A 16,466-nucleotide genomic window follows, 5' to 3' on the forward strand; every position below is an offset into this window, starting at 1 on the left:
TTATTATTTCTGTCATCTTGATCTAAACTAAAGCCTCATTTTGGATGAGCTGTGTACTTCTTTTCAATTGACTCTCACGTGAAGGATTCGGACAAACTGTGGCTTCAGAGTACAACTGAATGCCGGGTAAGGCGTGGACGCCCTGTTCGACTAGGCAGTATACCTGTCGACATCATTATAGTATGTAATAGTACTAGCACATCCCGGCGACTGAAAACGTACTCCAGGTAAGCTGCATTTGTTGTTGCTCTCTGATAAGTGTTCCCACTGTCAGGCCATGCTTCAGCAGAGTGGATGCGGATTGATAGGTACAGCTGATTTGTCAGATAAGAGATAAGAACTGTGAATCTACACGGGTTTGATAATAGCATGGCAAAATCATCCGCTGGCAACATGGCGCAAGAGTGTGTATTCTGGATTTTCCCAGGGTGATAATTCACGTCTGCTCATACACAGACAAAACAAAATCTTTCTCCCATCGGCTATCGCACATACGGAATGATTTTACACTGTAATGAGATGCGTAGTTAAAAAACTCAATTGGCCAGGTGGGAGTAGGGTTCGGGCAGCGAGGCTTCCGTACAACCGTAGTTGCGTATATAGGCAGTTCATCCATTCCAGGAATCGAGAATCTCGGCCAGTTTTGGCTGTACGATATTGCAGTGCCGGTGTTATTCTGATGACGATGCGCTGCCGGGACCACAGCCGTTACGAAACATATCAGATGAATTTGCAGTTGCAGATAAGGTCTACCATCAGCTGTAGAATGGTATGACGACAATGAAAATTTGTGCCGGCTGACAACGTATGCAAGTTTGGGTCTGCCGGTGAGTCGTGCACGGATAGCCCAAGGGTGAGGCGACTGCTCGCGATAAGCGGGAAATCCGGGTTCCAGTCTCTGTCCAGTACAAATTTTCGTTGTCATTCCATTCTACAGCTGATGGTAGTCAGTATTCGCAATTGGGAATTCATCTGATTTTTTGACTGTTGTCGACCTTGATACTGGCAATATATCGCTCCCATGTATTCCAAGATTTTCGAGAATATTTTAATTCCAATAAAATAGATGTGACGTAAAGCTATGGAGGAGGCAGGTGACCATTATTATAATAATCAGTAGTTCTGCGTTCAGGCTGACTGAGTAGCAGTGGTAAAAGTGAAGAATCAGGACGCGTTCGGAATTTATCCATCATCAGATATGCAGGAATGATTGCTGCACGTAAATGTTGCGTTTCAAGTTACATGTGAAACGCCATATTTATGTACAGCAGTCGCTCGTGGATAGCTGGTGATGGATAAATTTCGGAACGCATCATATGAGCAGCAGAGTCATTCCTTGCCTGATGCTTGACATACACAATTGTGACCAAATCAGTGTGACTGCAGAACTACTCATTGTTTCAAATTCAAGTTTGACGTCGGATAACAAATGACAAAATAGATATTTTGTCGTAATTAAAAATTAACAATTTCGGATTGTTTTGCTTTACTTGTACTGTGAATCCTCTCTTCTTGCCAAATTTCAAGGTTCTTGGTCAAAGGGAAGTACCCTATAAGTTTTGATGATAGAGTTTGCGACTGTCAAAATATATGACATAAACCTTTTGTTTGCATTGACTTAGAAGCCTGTATCCACTACACTGTAGTATGTGACATAAATTTCAACTTGATACCTCAAACTGCTCCTGAGAGAAAGGGGGCGCAACGGACACACAAACGGGCAGAGAATCAGTCAACAAAGGACAAAAAAAAAAATTCGTGTGATATAATTACAAATTTACGGTGTTCGGATTTTTTTCCTTTGATTGTGTTGTGCCTTTTGCCAAATTTCATGATTCTAGGCCAAGGGAAAGTACCCTCTATGTCTCGACGAGTGAATTTCCGCATACCAAAATATGTTACGTAAGAAAAGAGGATTCAGTTTTTTACACCTCCAAGGGGTACATAGCTGACAGTGGTACTCAGAGGCAGCGGACAACACCCACCTCCAGTTCCCATTGCTGTGGTCAACACCAAAAACACATTAAGGCATCCTATATGTATATACAACAGTTTTTAATTTCGTACAATTGAACTAAAAACAGCGCCTCAAGATTTCTTCCCGTTACTGAAGCGCAACCTGACAGTCTGACCCAATGGCTGCTGAGTACCTGACCCTGCGATTATACAGACTACTGATTACCTCACGTCGGAGTTGGTGTCAGTAACTTCAGCTAGCGAACGGATCGCATTTTCCTATATGCCTGACTTTTACAGAGCCTGCTGCCCGTTCTCGGCGTGCACGTGCCTTCCCTGTTTCGTTTACTTCGGTTTCTTCATAGCCTCAGTCGCGCAGCGTTGTTGGATGACGCCGGCAAGGCCTAATTTCTCAACAAGGCCTTCGGAACTGTGACCGTAGAACAAAGCGTTCCGGGAAGACTGCTGCTGTAGCTGTTCCGGCTTAGCAAATACTCTTTGTTTTCTTATTCCACCTCTCAGCGAAAGACACGATGTTTTCGACAGTGTTTACGTGCCCTTGCATTTGGCAATATCAATATAAGTAGAAAAAAAAATTCTTTGCAGTCGGAAACTACCTGAGGCGAATGAAATAGCCAACTGGGCCATCACACGTGGACGGCCAATGTAACATTATGTGATTGCCTTATCGTTTTAAATCATTCACTAATCGAGCAGTCGCTCGGCAACAGCTACAGTTAGCAAATAATGTTGCGAGAATGTAAAAGGTGAACCACCTGTGACGTAACTTGTTTATTCTCGAAACGCCGTCAGAGATGCTGTGAGTTATTGACTTTGAAAACCGCGGCGCGAAAAATGGACAGAAGAAGAACACTTTTTTACACTTTTTTTTTATGTACGAGATATTCTCGATGAACAGTTTACTCATTCTTCTCTTGTCTCCTGTAACTTGTGTCGGACGCGCATATCTTGCCGCCGTATTATTATCGTTAAAAATAATATTGTTTTAGTGTAAAGTAAATGTGTAATACTAAAAGTGCCTAGCAGTAGATTTATTGTGCGACGTGTATGTGAAAACGTCGAAGGAATTGTTTTCAGTACGAGAAGTGCCAGTCAAAACGGCATCCATGTTAAATCCTTCATTGCAGTGTAAGTTCGTCTATTAATTGCCATAAATTCAGACTAAAATGGAACTGGTGTATGGACTATTTATTTAATATAGAATCTATGACTCACTCCTTCATGAAGTTATTGAATTTTCTTTGTTTCTGCCAAATAGAGAGTTCACAGTCACGAATTCTTTCGTCGAAATCGGACGGAAGTTGTATGCGGCGAAATATTTTCTCCGCCCCATATTCTATTGGTAAATGCATGATAAACTACGGTCCCTTAGGAAATTCATGTTGAACTATCCAAAAATAATTATATTTTGAATAGGCATTTACTCTCTTCCGCAATGCAACTTCTGACTGATCAGACGATCCAACAAGAAACAGCCGCACACGGTCGGCGTTCGCAAATATGTCTCCACCGCTGATTATAGCTATATGTTACAGCACAAAAGTAAACATATTGTTATAATTAGCGGCTACGAACGGGGACATTTATAACTGTATGTTTATGTATACACATTACGTAAACATATCGTTATACTAAGTAATGGCATTTCACAATGCTGTATGTTATTTGGGTCAGGAACGCTAAAGCGAGATATTTTGGATATGATTTACACAGAGTTTGGAGGGTGACATCTTTGGAAAATCTGCGGTTGTTGATATTCTGAGTTGCAACCAGTTGTCATCCTGGCAGTGGGACACTGCCGCCGTTATCTCTGGAGGCAGATCCTGTAAGAAACGGCGTGATACAGACTGGACAGCGTTACCTTAGCGGCGATCGTTCTTTTACCTCACATGGCACTAAGCGAACAAAGACACAGTATAGCGGCACGATGAACCTGGTCTGTGCTCCAGTTTGCAGCCTCAGACCGCGAACACAATGGACGCTCAAAAGGTGACCTCATCCAGCCCACACAGCGGTAGCACACAAACATGTCGGCTGGTGGCTGTTTGAAGATGCCACTCGAGAATTGCTAAGCGAGGATCCAATCAACTACAGGTGCTCAGTAACATGACAACACTCCGGTCATCTTACTCTTACATATTGTGATACATTTTTGAGCCCCAATATACCCGTCCCAATTTCTTTATTTGTTTCTATAATTCGTCGCACTGCAGAGATAAGTTGCTTACTGTCAGCGTGTGGTTTCCTATGTCGTTAAAGTGTTTTATTCGTCATTCTAAGGTGACAATGTAAGCACCATTTAGCATTACTCGAAAAGCTAATGCGTGCCAGAGAGTAATTTACTTGAAACTGAAAGAAACTGAAATGGCATATGATTTAACTAACCAACTAAATCGAACACATGGTTATGCAATTCAGTTTTTCAAGAGCTTCTCTAGTGCCATTATTACGTACTCTGAAATACGAATATATGCTTCTTGCGAACACGTCTTATTGCTGAACGTTACATACTGCTGATATAAACTCGTAATTACAAGTTCGGAGCAGGAAAGTAAGAAAGTACGGGTGTGGACGCTGAAAATGTTAACATCGAGTCATAGATTTTGTAGAAGATATAAAATTTCGGCTCTTATTGCCATATATAATTAGTCGTAAAATTGGCAACGGTGAAGTGCCACACATTCTGTGATAGCTGACAGTCGTGTTGGAGAGAAGCTTGGTCTTAATAGCTCCCTCCCCTTCCTTCTTCCTCTGTTGTTAAATTACATTTTCCACGGTTATTTAACTGTTGGGTAATTTCTCCAGCGCGTAGTTCTTAATGCAGACACATTGTCAGAAACTGCAGTAGCGTCCCCCTTACCTTAAGCAAAGGGACACAGCACTTTCACAAATGCGTGAACTCGAGAACGTGGCAAATAACATTGATTTTTCTCCGGGGCCGTTCGCAGACTACGCATTTGTGTACCACGAGGGGAGACAGTTGCCGGCCGGAGTAGCCGAGAGGTTCTAGGCGCTACAGTCTGGAACCGCGCGACCGCTACGGTCGCAGGTTCGAATCCTGCCTCGGGCATGGATGTGGGTGATGTCATTAGGCTAGTTAGGTTTAAGTAGTTCTGAGTTCTAGGGGACTGATGACCTTAGAAGTTAAGTCCCATAGTGCTCAGAGCCATTTGAACCATTTTTGAGACACAGTTAGAAATGTTTTACACAGTGCAGAATATTTGTAGATGATACAAATACTGCCAGCGAACAACAGACATAATTAAATGGTAGAGTAATGCAGGTAAATAGACAAAAAGATTACTCATAGTATGACTACACGACAGATTATCAGTCTCTGGGATCGCTTACAACCGTCAACTGTCTAGGAGTACACGGAAAAATTTACGATGGAGCGAATCTAGTGGTGGGAAAATTAAATGACATACTAACTGTAAGATTTATCGGAAGACGTGTACGTAGGACGTTGGTTGTAAAACCTTCGTTAGTCCAACTGTAGAGTGCGCTTTGTTGGTTTGGAACTCTTACTAGGTGGTTTTAATCGAAAATTTAGAGAAAATTCAAAGATTCGTCGCGGATATATTTAGGCAACACGAGAGCATCCCAGAACCAATGGGAGACCCCATAGGATAAACGTTCTCTCTCTCTCCAAAAGTGTTACTCGGCGTATTATCAGCTTTCACAGTCTCAGACGAGTTAAGGGACATTTTTCCTTCCTGTATATCTCCTCGAAAGTGATGAACGGTAAAATTCCTTCGCCACGTACCGTGCGGTGATAGAGGAGTGCAGATGCCAATGTGGAAGGTCACAACCAGCCCTATCCCTCGCTACTGTCCGTCCGACTTCTGTCATCATCGACGATAGGATACAAAAAGAAAATGAACGGTTGACTGAATAAGACTGGAACTACTACAGTATTTTCGAGCACGGATATGAGAATCCTGTACAAACATGTAAGCGACTACGAAAGTTTATGTTCAAACCTAGCTTTCATTTCTGGTCGCTATTCAGAAAAGTGCTCGCGCTCAAGACGAGTATCTGGCCGGCCGGTGATCGTCCGAGAATCTGCGGTAGGCACATTCCACCCCTTGTTAATCACCAGACTGCGTGGGACACCCGTTATCGCATATGGTACTCGGAGCTCTTGTTTATCGATGCATCTGCGAAGGCGTTCCCCGACGAGGCTAATTTGACGCGCGTGACAGATAGAGCGTAACGCTTGCAGGCTTCTGGAAGATTCCCAGCAGCACCGATAGACGGTGAGACGAGGTGAGGCAGCCTGTAGCAGGCAGGAGATCCTGGCGAGTGAGAGAGAGAGAGAGAGAGAGAGAGAGAGAGAGAGAGTGCGAGAGATTGGGGGGGGGGGGGGAGGGAGGGGGGTGTGAGCGGTCACGGTGTCGGCGTAACCACGCATTGTTCGCCGCAGCGGCACCTCCTCCCCCCCCCCATTGTTCGTCAGCTTGCGGGCCGGGCTCGCTCTGCGGGGCTTCGCCGGCAGCGCAACATCTGATCGCCCCTACTGCCACCAGCCACGCCACGCCACTATCGGTGTTTCAAAGACAATGGATCGGTTTCAGAATAAATTTTTCCCCTTATAACATTTAACTCGTTAAATATATTTCTAATCTCTGTTTACCCAAGCGGATGGTGACCAGAAACTTGCGAAACAGAATCCAACACGTTCTCGCGACTTCCATAGTTATCGAGATATAGCCATTAACTTCTTTTTTAGGCTTCCATTTCTCAATCGGTGAAAACGAAACCCTTATAGGACCACTTCGTTTTCTGTCTGTCTCCCTGTCAAAAACCCTTTTCCTCAGAAATGGGTGTACGTCTCAATTTACATCATATACTAACTAGGGAACCTCCCCATCGCAGCCCCCTCAGATTTAGTTATAAGTTGGCACAGTGGATAGCCCTTGAAAAACTGAACACAGATCAGTCGAGAAAACAGGAAGAAGTTTTGTGGAACTATGAAAAAAATAAGCAAAATATACTAAATGAGTAGTCCATGGGCAAGATAGGCAACATCAAGGACAGTGTAAGCTCAGGAGCGCCATGGTCCCGTGATTAGCGTGAGCAACTGCGGAATGAGAGGTCCTTGGTTCAAGTCTTCCCTCGAGTGGAAGTTTAATTTTTTTTATTTTCCGACAATTATCAAAATTCAGGCACTCACACACAATCAATTTCGCTCTCCAAAATTCCAGGACATGTTCAGATTTGCTTGGACATCTGCAGGATTTGACGGTCTACACACGGAAAAATTTTAAAACGTTGAAAACATATGTTTTGACAGAGCACAGGGAAAACTGTGCGACTGTGAAACTGTTGCATTCATTTGTTGTAGTTTATGTGACAAACTCTTATGTTTTCATCACTTTTTTGGGAGCGATTATCACTTCCACAAGAAAACTTAAATCGGGCAAGGTAGAAGAATGTTTTTACCCATTTGCCAAGTGTACAAGTTAGGTGGGTCGACAACATATTCCTGTAATGTGACGCACATGCCGTCACCAGTATCGTGTAGAATATATCAGATGTGTTTTCCTGTGGAGGAATCGGTTGACCTATGACCCTGTGATCAAATGTTTTCGGTTCCGATTGGAGAGGCACGTCCTTTCGTCTACTAATCGCACGGTTTTGCGGTGCGGTCGCAAAACACAGACACTAAACTTATTACAGTGAACAGAGACGTCAATGAACGAACGGATACATCATAACTTTGCGAAAATAAAGAAGGTAAACTTTTCACTCGAGGGAAGACTTAAACCAAGGACTTCTCCTTCCGCAGCTACTCACGCTAACCACGGGACCACGGCGCTCCTGAGCTTACACTGTCCTTGATGTTGCCTATCTTGCGCATGGGCTACTCATTTTGTATATTTTGCTTATTTTTTTCATAGTTTCTGTTTTCTAGATTGATTTGTGTTCAGTTTTTCAAGGCCTATCCACTGTGCCAACTTATAACTAAATCTGAGGGGGGTGCTATGGGGAGGTTCCCTTGTAAGATTTACAGTTTCTTGGTGCGAAAATAAATTGAAGCTTCTAAGTTAATGGAATCAACAGATACGGCCATTTACATACGCGTAAACTCATTCATCAAAATCTATATCGCACTTCCCATTGGTTTAGAATCATGAAATGTGGCAAGAAGGATTTCACAGTACAGGGTAACATCCTAAATTGTTAATGTGTAATTCTGTCATAGGGATTATTTTGTAGTTGACTGTATGTCCCTCTGTCTGCTAGTATCCATTTTTCTCAGCAAAGGTTAGATGTATAAAGTTGAAATATGTCACGTACTGAGGTCTATGGTCCATTGGTGGCGCAAGAAACTTAGGCTTCTAAATTAATGCAGTCAAAAGATACAGTCATTTTTCTCACATTTACGCTCGCAGACGCACTCATTAAAATCTGTAGGTTACATTTTGTTAAGTAGATTTATGAAATTTGGCGAGAAGTAAGGCGTCACAGTATTAGTAAAGGAAAAAATCAGAAAATTATTAATTTAAATTATATCACACGAAAAACATATCTTTTGTCATCTGTTATCCGACTTCGAATATGAAATTAAAACCTTCTCGAAAGTCTTTGAATTCCTAGTGCCGATATCTTGCCAGTATAAATGTCGATAACAGAGAAAAATCGTCGAGATTCTCGATTCCCGGAATGGGTGAACTGTCTGCACACATAATTAAGCTTGTACGAACCCAGAGTGCGCGAGTCGTTCTCGCACCTGGCCATTTTTTAAATGCAGCGGATTTGCAAGAGACAAATCCAGCAATATAATTCTGGCTAAATAGTTAGGTACTAACTACGGATCCAAAGGTTGTATTAATATTAAACTAATTAATGCTAAGAACAACACACACACACACACACACACACACACACACACACACACACACACACACAGCCGGCCGCGGTGGTCTCGCGGTTCTAGGCGCGCAGTCCGGAACCGCGCGACTGCTACGGTCGCAGGTTCGAATCCTGCCTCGGGCATGGATGTGTGTGATGTCCTTAGGTTAGTTAGGTTTAAGTAGTTCTACGTTCTAGGGGACTGATGACCACAGCTGTTAAGTCCCATAGTGCTTAGAGCCAGCCAACACACACACACACACACACACACACACACACACACACACACACACACACACACACACACGCCGGAGGGAGAACTCGAACCTCCGACGGGAGGGGCCGAGCAATCCGTGACAAGGCGCCTCAAACCATGCGGCCATTCCGCGCGGCGTTCTGTAGTTCTTATGTCACTTATCGTTTCTATCAGGCTGGAAACATCTGCTGTCGCGTTCCTTGTGAGTTACCATGGTAAACAGAGTGGAGACTCCGATGTTGGCTCTTCAGTTTACCGCAAACTGTATCAGAAGTATCCTCCATCAGCCATCGCAAAGTTGCTTGTGGAGTGTAGGTGTAGATGCAGAAAACCGCAAAGCTGCACCGTGGTTCATAGTGTGTACATGTCCCATGTAACTGGCTGGGCAAGTCAGTTCAAAGGTCAGAAGGAAAGAAGGAAGAAATGAAGATTGGTTTTGAAAATCCTGTACACAACGAGGCCATTACAGACGGAGCATAAGCGCGAGTTGGGGAAGGAGATGGGCCGTGCCCATTTCAAAGAAACCATTTCCTCATTTGCCTTAAGCGATTCAGGAAAATCACGGAGACACAAATGTGGATGGCCAAACGGGGATCTGAACCGTCGTCCTCCCGAATGAGACTCCAGCGTGCTAACGAAGGTCGGAATGTAGCAAGGGCGTGCCGCCGCCATTCCTCCACTGCTTGTGACACTTTGTAGCGTTCAAGCGAACCTTTGAGTTTATGACAGCTGTATCCATTTCTTTTGTAGGTCAGGCGCTCCGCCCGCAAGTTTGCTCCACTCTCCACGGAAACTAGGGCCGCTTTGTTGTTTATGCCACTCTCGACGGAAAGCTATGTCGTTAACACGAGAGTTACTTCATCAGGCTATAAATCAGGTTGACCACTTTCAGTCATATAACGCTCGATTTGGTACTGTTTAAAGTCTAGCACGTTATAGTTTTGGGAGTATTTCGTCGTGGACGAGATTCTGAGACTGCGTTGGATTCCATTTCACACAAAGTAAAAGTGATTTAAACCGACGGATAACTTGGGGCACTGGCGTGTATTGCTTCTGATCCTTTCTGTAGCTGTAACTTCTTTAGCTGTAACTGTTTTCTGCTACAGGCCTACTAGAGCAATACTAACTATAGATTTAGTGTGTGGCACATCACTGACCTCTTGAGTTCTGCATAAAGAACAATAGTGGTACTGCAGTGGTTGCCAAACCCGCTCACGACGACAGTCCTTTGGTTGGTGTGATAAGGCTGTTGATAAAAAACAGTGGGTGTTGGCGCTATCGAAGTCGCATCGATAAGAAGCGCATTTAAACATCTTCTCGAAGATACAAGCCAGGCGGCCATAGGCATCCGCGGACGTTTTGTTCATGTGCTTGGTTTTTGAGCACGACACTGTCGTTACATAAGGCTATTGGAAAACAAACGTGGAAGCTAGTCTAAAACGATTTTCATTGCAACACCCAAAGAATCACGGAAGAGGCGTCTAATGTTTCGCACCCGCGATTCGAGGGCCCACTACGAAGTCTTTGCACCGATACATCGACTCAATAATCGCACCGCAGCTATGGCAGCTGAAATGTTTCACAAAACAATTAAGTTATCAAACAGCCCCCAATTCTGCACAATAAATTATGCATGGTGTGTAAAATAAGCTATTGAAAATATATGCGCCTAAAATTCCTAATAATATTTGCAATTCTCGCCCTTACCCTTAATGTGTAGCCAAGAGAACAAAGTGTGCAGTGGCGCCTGGTCAAGTCTACGTCTACAGAGCCCTCGCAGATACAGTACAGTAGATATATCTCAGCGAATGAATTCGTATTATCACTTACATTATGAGATCAATCTGCACACAAACTATACCTATATTGAGACACTAAGTCCCATACGAATTAGACCGGGAAAATGCGCTTGTCAGAGAATGCAATAAGATTCTTAGGCAATAACTGGTTCCTCGGAAACGGTGTGAAAGTTAATGGACGCCGCACTTGCCCACTAACTTTTAGCATGTTCCGAGTATTATTTCCTCTTATCACAAAAGATACACCATGTAATCAAAAGTATCCGGACACCCTCATAAACATAAGTTTTTCATATGAGGTGCATTATACAGCCACCTACTGCCAGGTACTCCGTATCAGCGACCTCAGTAGTCATTAGACATCATGAGAGAGCAGAATGGGGCGCTCCGCGGAACTCGCGGACTTCGAACGTGGTCAGGTGATTGGGTGTCACTTGTGTCATACGTCGGTACGCGAGATTTCCACACGCCTAAACATCCCAAGGTCCACTGTATCCGACGTGATAGTGAAGTGGAAACGCGAAGGGATACGTACAGCACAAAAGCGTACAGGCCGACCTCGTCTGTTGACTGACAGAGACCACTGAAAGTTGAAGAGGGTCGTAATGTGTATTAGGCAGACCATCACACAGGAATTCCAAACAGCTTCAGGATCCACTGCAAGTACTATGACAGTTAGGCGGGAAATGAGCAAATTTGGGATTGACGCTCGAGTGGCTGCTCATAAACCATACATCACGCCAGTAAATGCCAAACGACGCCTCGGTTGGTATAAGGAGCGTAAACATTGGGCGATTGAACAGCGGAAAAACGTTGTGTGGAGCGACGAATCATGGTACACAATGTGGCGATCAGATTGCAGGGTGTGGGTATGGCGAATGCCCGGTGAGCGTCATCTGTCAGCGTGTGCAGTGCCAACAGTAAAATTCGGAGGCGGTGGTGTTATGGTGTGGTCGTGTTTCTCATGGAGGGAGCTTGCACCCCTTGCTGTTTTCCGTGGCACTATCACAGCACAGGCCTACATTGATGTTTTAAGCACCTTCTTGCTTCCCAATGTTGAAGAGCGATTCGGGGATGGCGACTGCATCTTTCAACGCGGTCGAGCACTATTCATAATGTACGGCCTGTGGCGGAGTGGTTACACGACAGTAAAATCCCTATATGGAGTCTTCACGGGTTGTCAGCCGAGTAGCATAGCCGTCTCGTAGCAACATTTCGATGGAATGCGCAGTCCATCGAAACGTTGCTGCGAGACGACGATGCTACTCGGCTGACAACCCGTGAAGACTTCATATATGAAATTCGCCGAAAAAGCCTGCACTCGCAAATAACATCCCTGTTATGGACTGGCCTGCACAGAGTCCTAACCTGAATCCGATAAAACACCTTTGGGATGTTTTGGAACACCGACTTCGTGCTAGGCCTCACCGACCGACGTCGATACCTCTCCTCAGTGCAGTAGTCCTTGAAGAATGGACTACCATTCCCCAAGAAACCTTCCTGCACCTGATTGAACGTATGTCTGCGAAAGTGGAAGCTGTTATCAAGGGTAAGAGTGGGCCAACACCATACTGAATTCCAGCATTACCGATAGAGGGCGCCACGAACTTGTAAGTCATTTTCAGCCCGGTGTCCGGATACTTTGGACCACATAGTGTATGGTATCAGCTGAGTATTTAGGAAAGTGCCATGTAGGAGAACACTGTGCGCCTTTCTGAAAGTAAATGAGAGCCTTTTAATCGTGTTTTAAATTCGAACCTACACGTTTGCATCATAATTTATACTTTTATTTTTACTCATGTTTTAGTTCAAAATGGCTCTGAGCACTATGGGACTCAACATCTGAGGTCATCAATCCCCTAGAACTGAGAACTACTTAAACCTAACTAACCTAAGGACATCACACACATCCATGCCCGAGGCTGGATTCGAACCTGCGACCGTAGCAGTCGCGCGGTTCCGGACTGAAGCGCCTAGAACCGGTCGACTACCGGTGCCGGCTTCATGTTTTAGTCGCTATAAGATAAATCAGTAGTTTTCAACGACCCATAGTTTCATGGGATATATTTGAAAGCAATACCGGACTTTCCTAGACACAATCCCACATCTGGAAACTTCCGTGAACTTACAATGCCTAAAATAATAGTCCTAAATAACAATCAAAAGTGGGCCTAAAATTTAATAATTTTATATGAAAAGTACGTGTGTGTGTGTGTGTGTGTGTGTGTGTGTGTGTGTGTGTGTGTGTTTCAGTGTTTGACAATCTGTGCGTCGACTGTTGATTTCAACGATGTGAGTGATTCCTACATTCGTAGAATTGCCTCACTATACCAGTACACTGACATTACAAAAGTCGTGGGGTAGCGACATGCACACGTATAGATAGCGGTAGTACCGCTCGCACAAAGTATAAAGGGGCAGTTCATTGGCGGGGCTGTTATTTGTACTCTGGTAATTCGTGAGAAAAGGTTTCCGACGTGATTGTGGCCGCACGGCCGGAAGTAAGAGACTTTGAACGCAGAATAGTGGTTGGAGCTAGACGCATGGGACATTCCATTTCTGGAATCATTGGGGAATTTGATGTTTCGAGATCCACAACATCAAGAGTGTGCTGAGAATACCAAATTGCAGGCATTACACATCACCACGGACAATGCTGTGGCCGACGGTTTTCACTTAATGACCGAGAGCAGCGGCGTTTTCCGTAGAGTTGTCAGTGGCAGCCATGGACCCAAGTTGTCAACAAGGCACTGTGCTAATTGATGGTGGTTCTATAACGATGTGGGTTGTGTGTACATGGTTATGAAGAGTCCTCTGCTTCAACTGAACCGATCATAGACTGGAAATTGTTATGTTTGGGTACTTGGAGACCATTTGCTGCCATTCATGGAACCGATCGACCACAGCGGCCGGCAGACATAGGTCTGAAGTCAGTTCTGACAGCCGGCCGGAGTGGCCGTGCGGTTCTAGGCGCTACAGTCTGGAGCCGAGCGACCGCTACGGTCGCAGGTTCGAATCCTGCCTCGGGCGTGGATGTGTGTGATGTCCTTAGGTTAGTTAGGTTTAATTAGTTCTAAGTTCTAGGCGACTGATGACCTCAGAAGTTAAGTCGCATAGTCCTCAGAGCCATTTGAATCATTTTCGGTTCTAACGCAGGATCGTGCATCGGTGACAATTTAGCAATTATGGACAGGTACAGAAGCAACATGACTCAATATTTCTGCAGGGGACTTCCAACGAGTCCATGGCACGTAGAATCGTTGCACTACGGCGCGCAAAAGGAGGTCCCACACGATATTAGGAGACATCCCCTGAGTTTTGTCATATCAGTGTATGTGTCTGTCCAGCAATGTCATCGCTGGTTTCATGTAAATGGCACTGGTACTTTAAAAAAGTTAATAAAGTGATAGTTTCATGCAGGCGCCACTGGTACTAAAAGGGTAGCGCTGATGTCGCGATGGTTCCTTCCCCATCCTTATCGCCGGCCGGAGTGGCCGAGCGGTTCTAGGCGCTACAGTCTGGAACCGCGCGTTCGCTACGGTCGCAGGTTCGAATCCTGCCTCGGGCATGGATGTGTGTGATGTCCTTAGGTTAGCTAGGTTTAAGTAGTTCTAAGTTCTAGGGGACTGATGACCTCAGAAGTTGAGGCCCATAGTGCTCAGAGCCATTTGAACCATTTTGAACCATCCTTATCGGTTCGCAGGTTGTTCTTTGGCGCTTATGCACTAGTTGTCGACGAAAAGCTAAACAGTATTTTTCCCGAATGAATCTTTCCCTCTGCTGCGGCGAGTGCGCTGTTCTGAAACTTCTTGGCAGATTAAATCAGTGCGCCGTGCCTTCGGTGGCCAGTATTCCTACCGCCGTGCCTTTTATTGCGTTGCCCCCGCTACCCTGCAGAGTTTGGCACTGTGTGTGTTGCCCGCAGGCCCGTCGCCGAGCCCCGGGTCGGACGCGTCGGGCCGCAGCGGCACGCCCTCGCCCCCGCTCAGCGACGCCGGCTCCGCCTCCGGCTCGACGGCGGCGCTCTGGGCGCACCTCAACGCCGACGAGGGCATCGTGCTCGACGACTTCGACGACCTGCCCAAGCGCAAGAAGGTAGGCAGGCAGGCAGCCAGGCAGGCAGCCAGGCGCAGCTTCTCGTCGCGCCCACGCGCCACCCTCTCACAAGCTGCGACGTCGCTTCGAATAGAATTGTGATCCAGAAAGTGCAGAATAATTTTCTTTTCCTCCGACTACGATCACACAGTTGTTACGTCCTTAGAATACTGGTTTCGGACGGCGATGATTATCTTCACATGTATTAGGACATACTTTTAATACAGATCTGAAGATTGTCATCGCTGTCCGGTACCAGTAGTCTACGGACCCGACAACTGTGTGATCATAGAAGGGAATAAAACAAATATTCTAACCTTTCCTCTAGCCACGTAATTGATTGCAGAATAACCTTTCGTAATAGTATCGCGTCACCGTCGACAACGTTGGTTGTCGGCCGGTTACAGCTTTATTATGACCCAAATTTTGGAGTTCTTCTGAAGGACAAGACGGCTAGAAAACTCGTCGAAGCATTGCATAAGGATAAAGCTGTTACTTGGGTAAGCTGTCTCCGATGATTTCCCATCTTCCCTGAAAGGGAATTCTAGTAAAACTTTATTTCAGTCTGTGGTTTGTGTATCAAGCGGTATGGCACAAAAATGTTATTATATGCTGACAATAGGCCATGATCCATACAGAAGTGTGGGGGAAAATATACCGCAGTTGCGTCGCTAACAATGCAGCAGAACGAAGCGAGGAACAGACACAACAGTTACAGATACGATGTCTATAACGTACCACTTAGAGGTGCAAACCACATAGCAGGTTTTATCACTGTACCAGCATATACCTCACATTGAAATAGATTAGCATACGTCTTGAAATAAAAGCCGACATAACGTTGTCATGGCCGACGTAATTTTTTTTTACGCTGACCAGGGCGTGGATGTCAAGACTCCAGAAATTATGCGGACCTGTCTTAATGCAATCTTTAAGTCTGTCTCGCGCTTTTTGAAACATTTTACACTGTACAAATTAAAAACATTTTACACTTTAAAAAATTTAAAAACGTAAATAACACATTAGAAAATTTCATTAACTAGCGACAGTTATTGCGGACTCGTACAAAGACTTTATATAGTTTATAATAATATATATGTTGTGTATTTTGGTTCAGTTACGAAACACACATGTGGAACCAACAACAGTTCTGAGTAACACGGGGTTCAACTGGCAGGGGAGTGTAACAGAAATTGATTGTGTGTGTGTGTGTGTGTGTGTGTGTGTGTGTGTGTGTGTGTGTGTATGTGTGTGTGTGTCATTTGGTAGCCTCTTCTGTGAAATCCTTCGTATACTGTTCCAAAATCTGGTTTTCAAGACGGAATCTGCAAATATTCGTCGGACACTTAAATGCCTTTTCCTTTGGAGAAACAGCGTTAAATTAATTAACAGGTGATATTTAACAGTTATTGTTCCCGAATGGAAGGGGAAGAAATTTTACTATCTTGGACGATAAACTATGCCCTATGCCATCTACTTTC

General features: G+C 44.7%; 1 protein-coding gene across 2 annotated transcripts in view; it reads left to right on the top strand.

The window, feature by feature from the left end:
• Window positions 1–16,466, top strand: part of LOC126457257 (zinc finger protein 395) — a 528,326-nt gene that overhangs the window by 410,598 nt on the left and 101,262 nt on the right. For both annotated transcript variants that reach the window (XM_050093421.1, XM_050093422.1), the window contains one exon: window positions 14,816–14,985. In XM_050093421.1, the coding sequence (XP_049949378.1) occupies window positions 14,816–14,985 (170 nt within the window). The remainder of the gene's footprint in view (window positions 1–14,815; window positions 14,986–16,466) is intronic.

The sequence above is a fragment of the Schistocerca serialis genome, chromosome 2 (genome assembly GCF_023864345.2).
Source record: "Schistocerca serialis cubense isolate TAMUIC-IGC-003099 chromosome 2, iqSchSeri2.2, whole genome shotgun sequence".
NCBI classification, from domain to species: Eukaryota; Metazoa; Arthropoda; class Insecta; order Orthoptera; family Acrididae; genus Schistocerca; species Schistocerca serialis.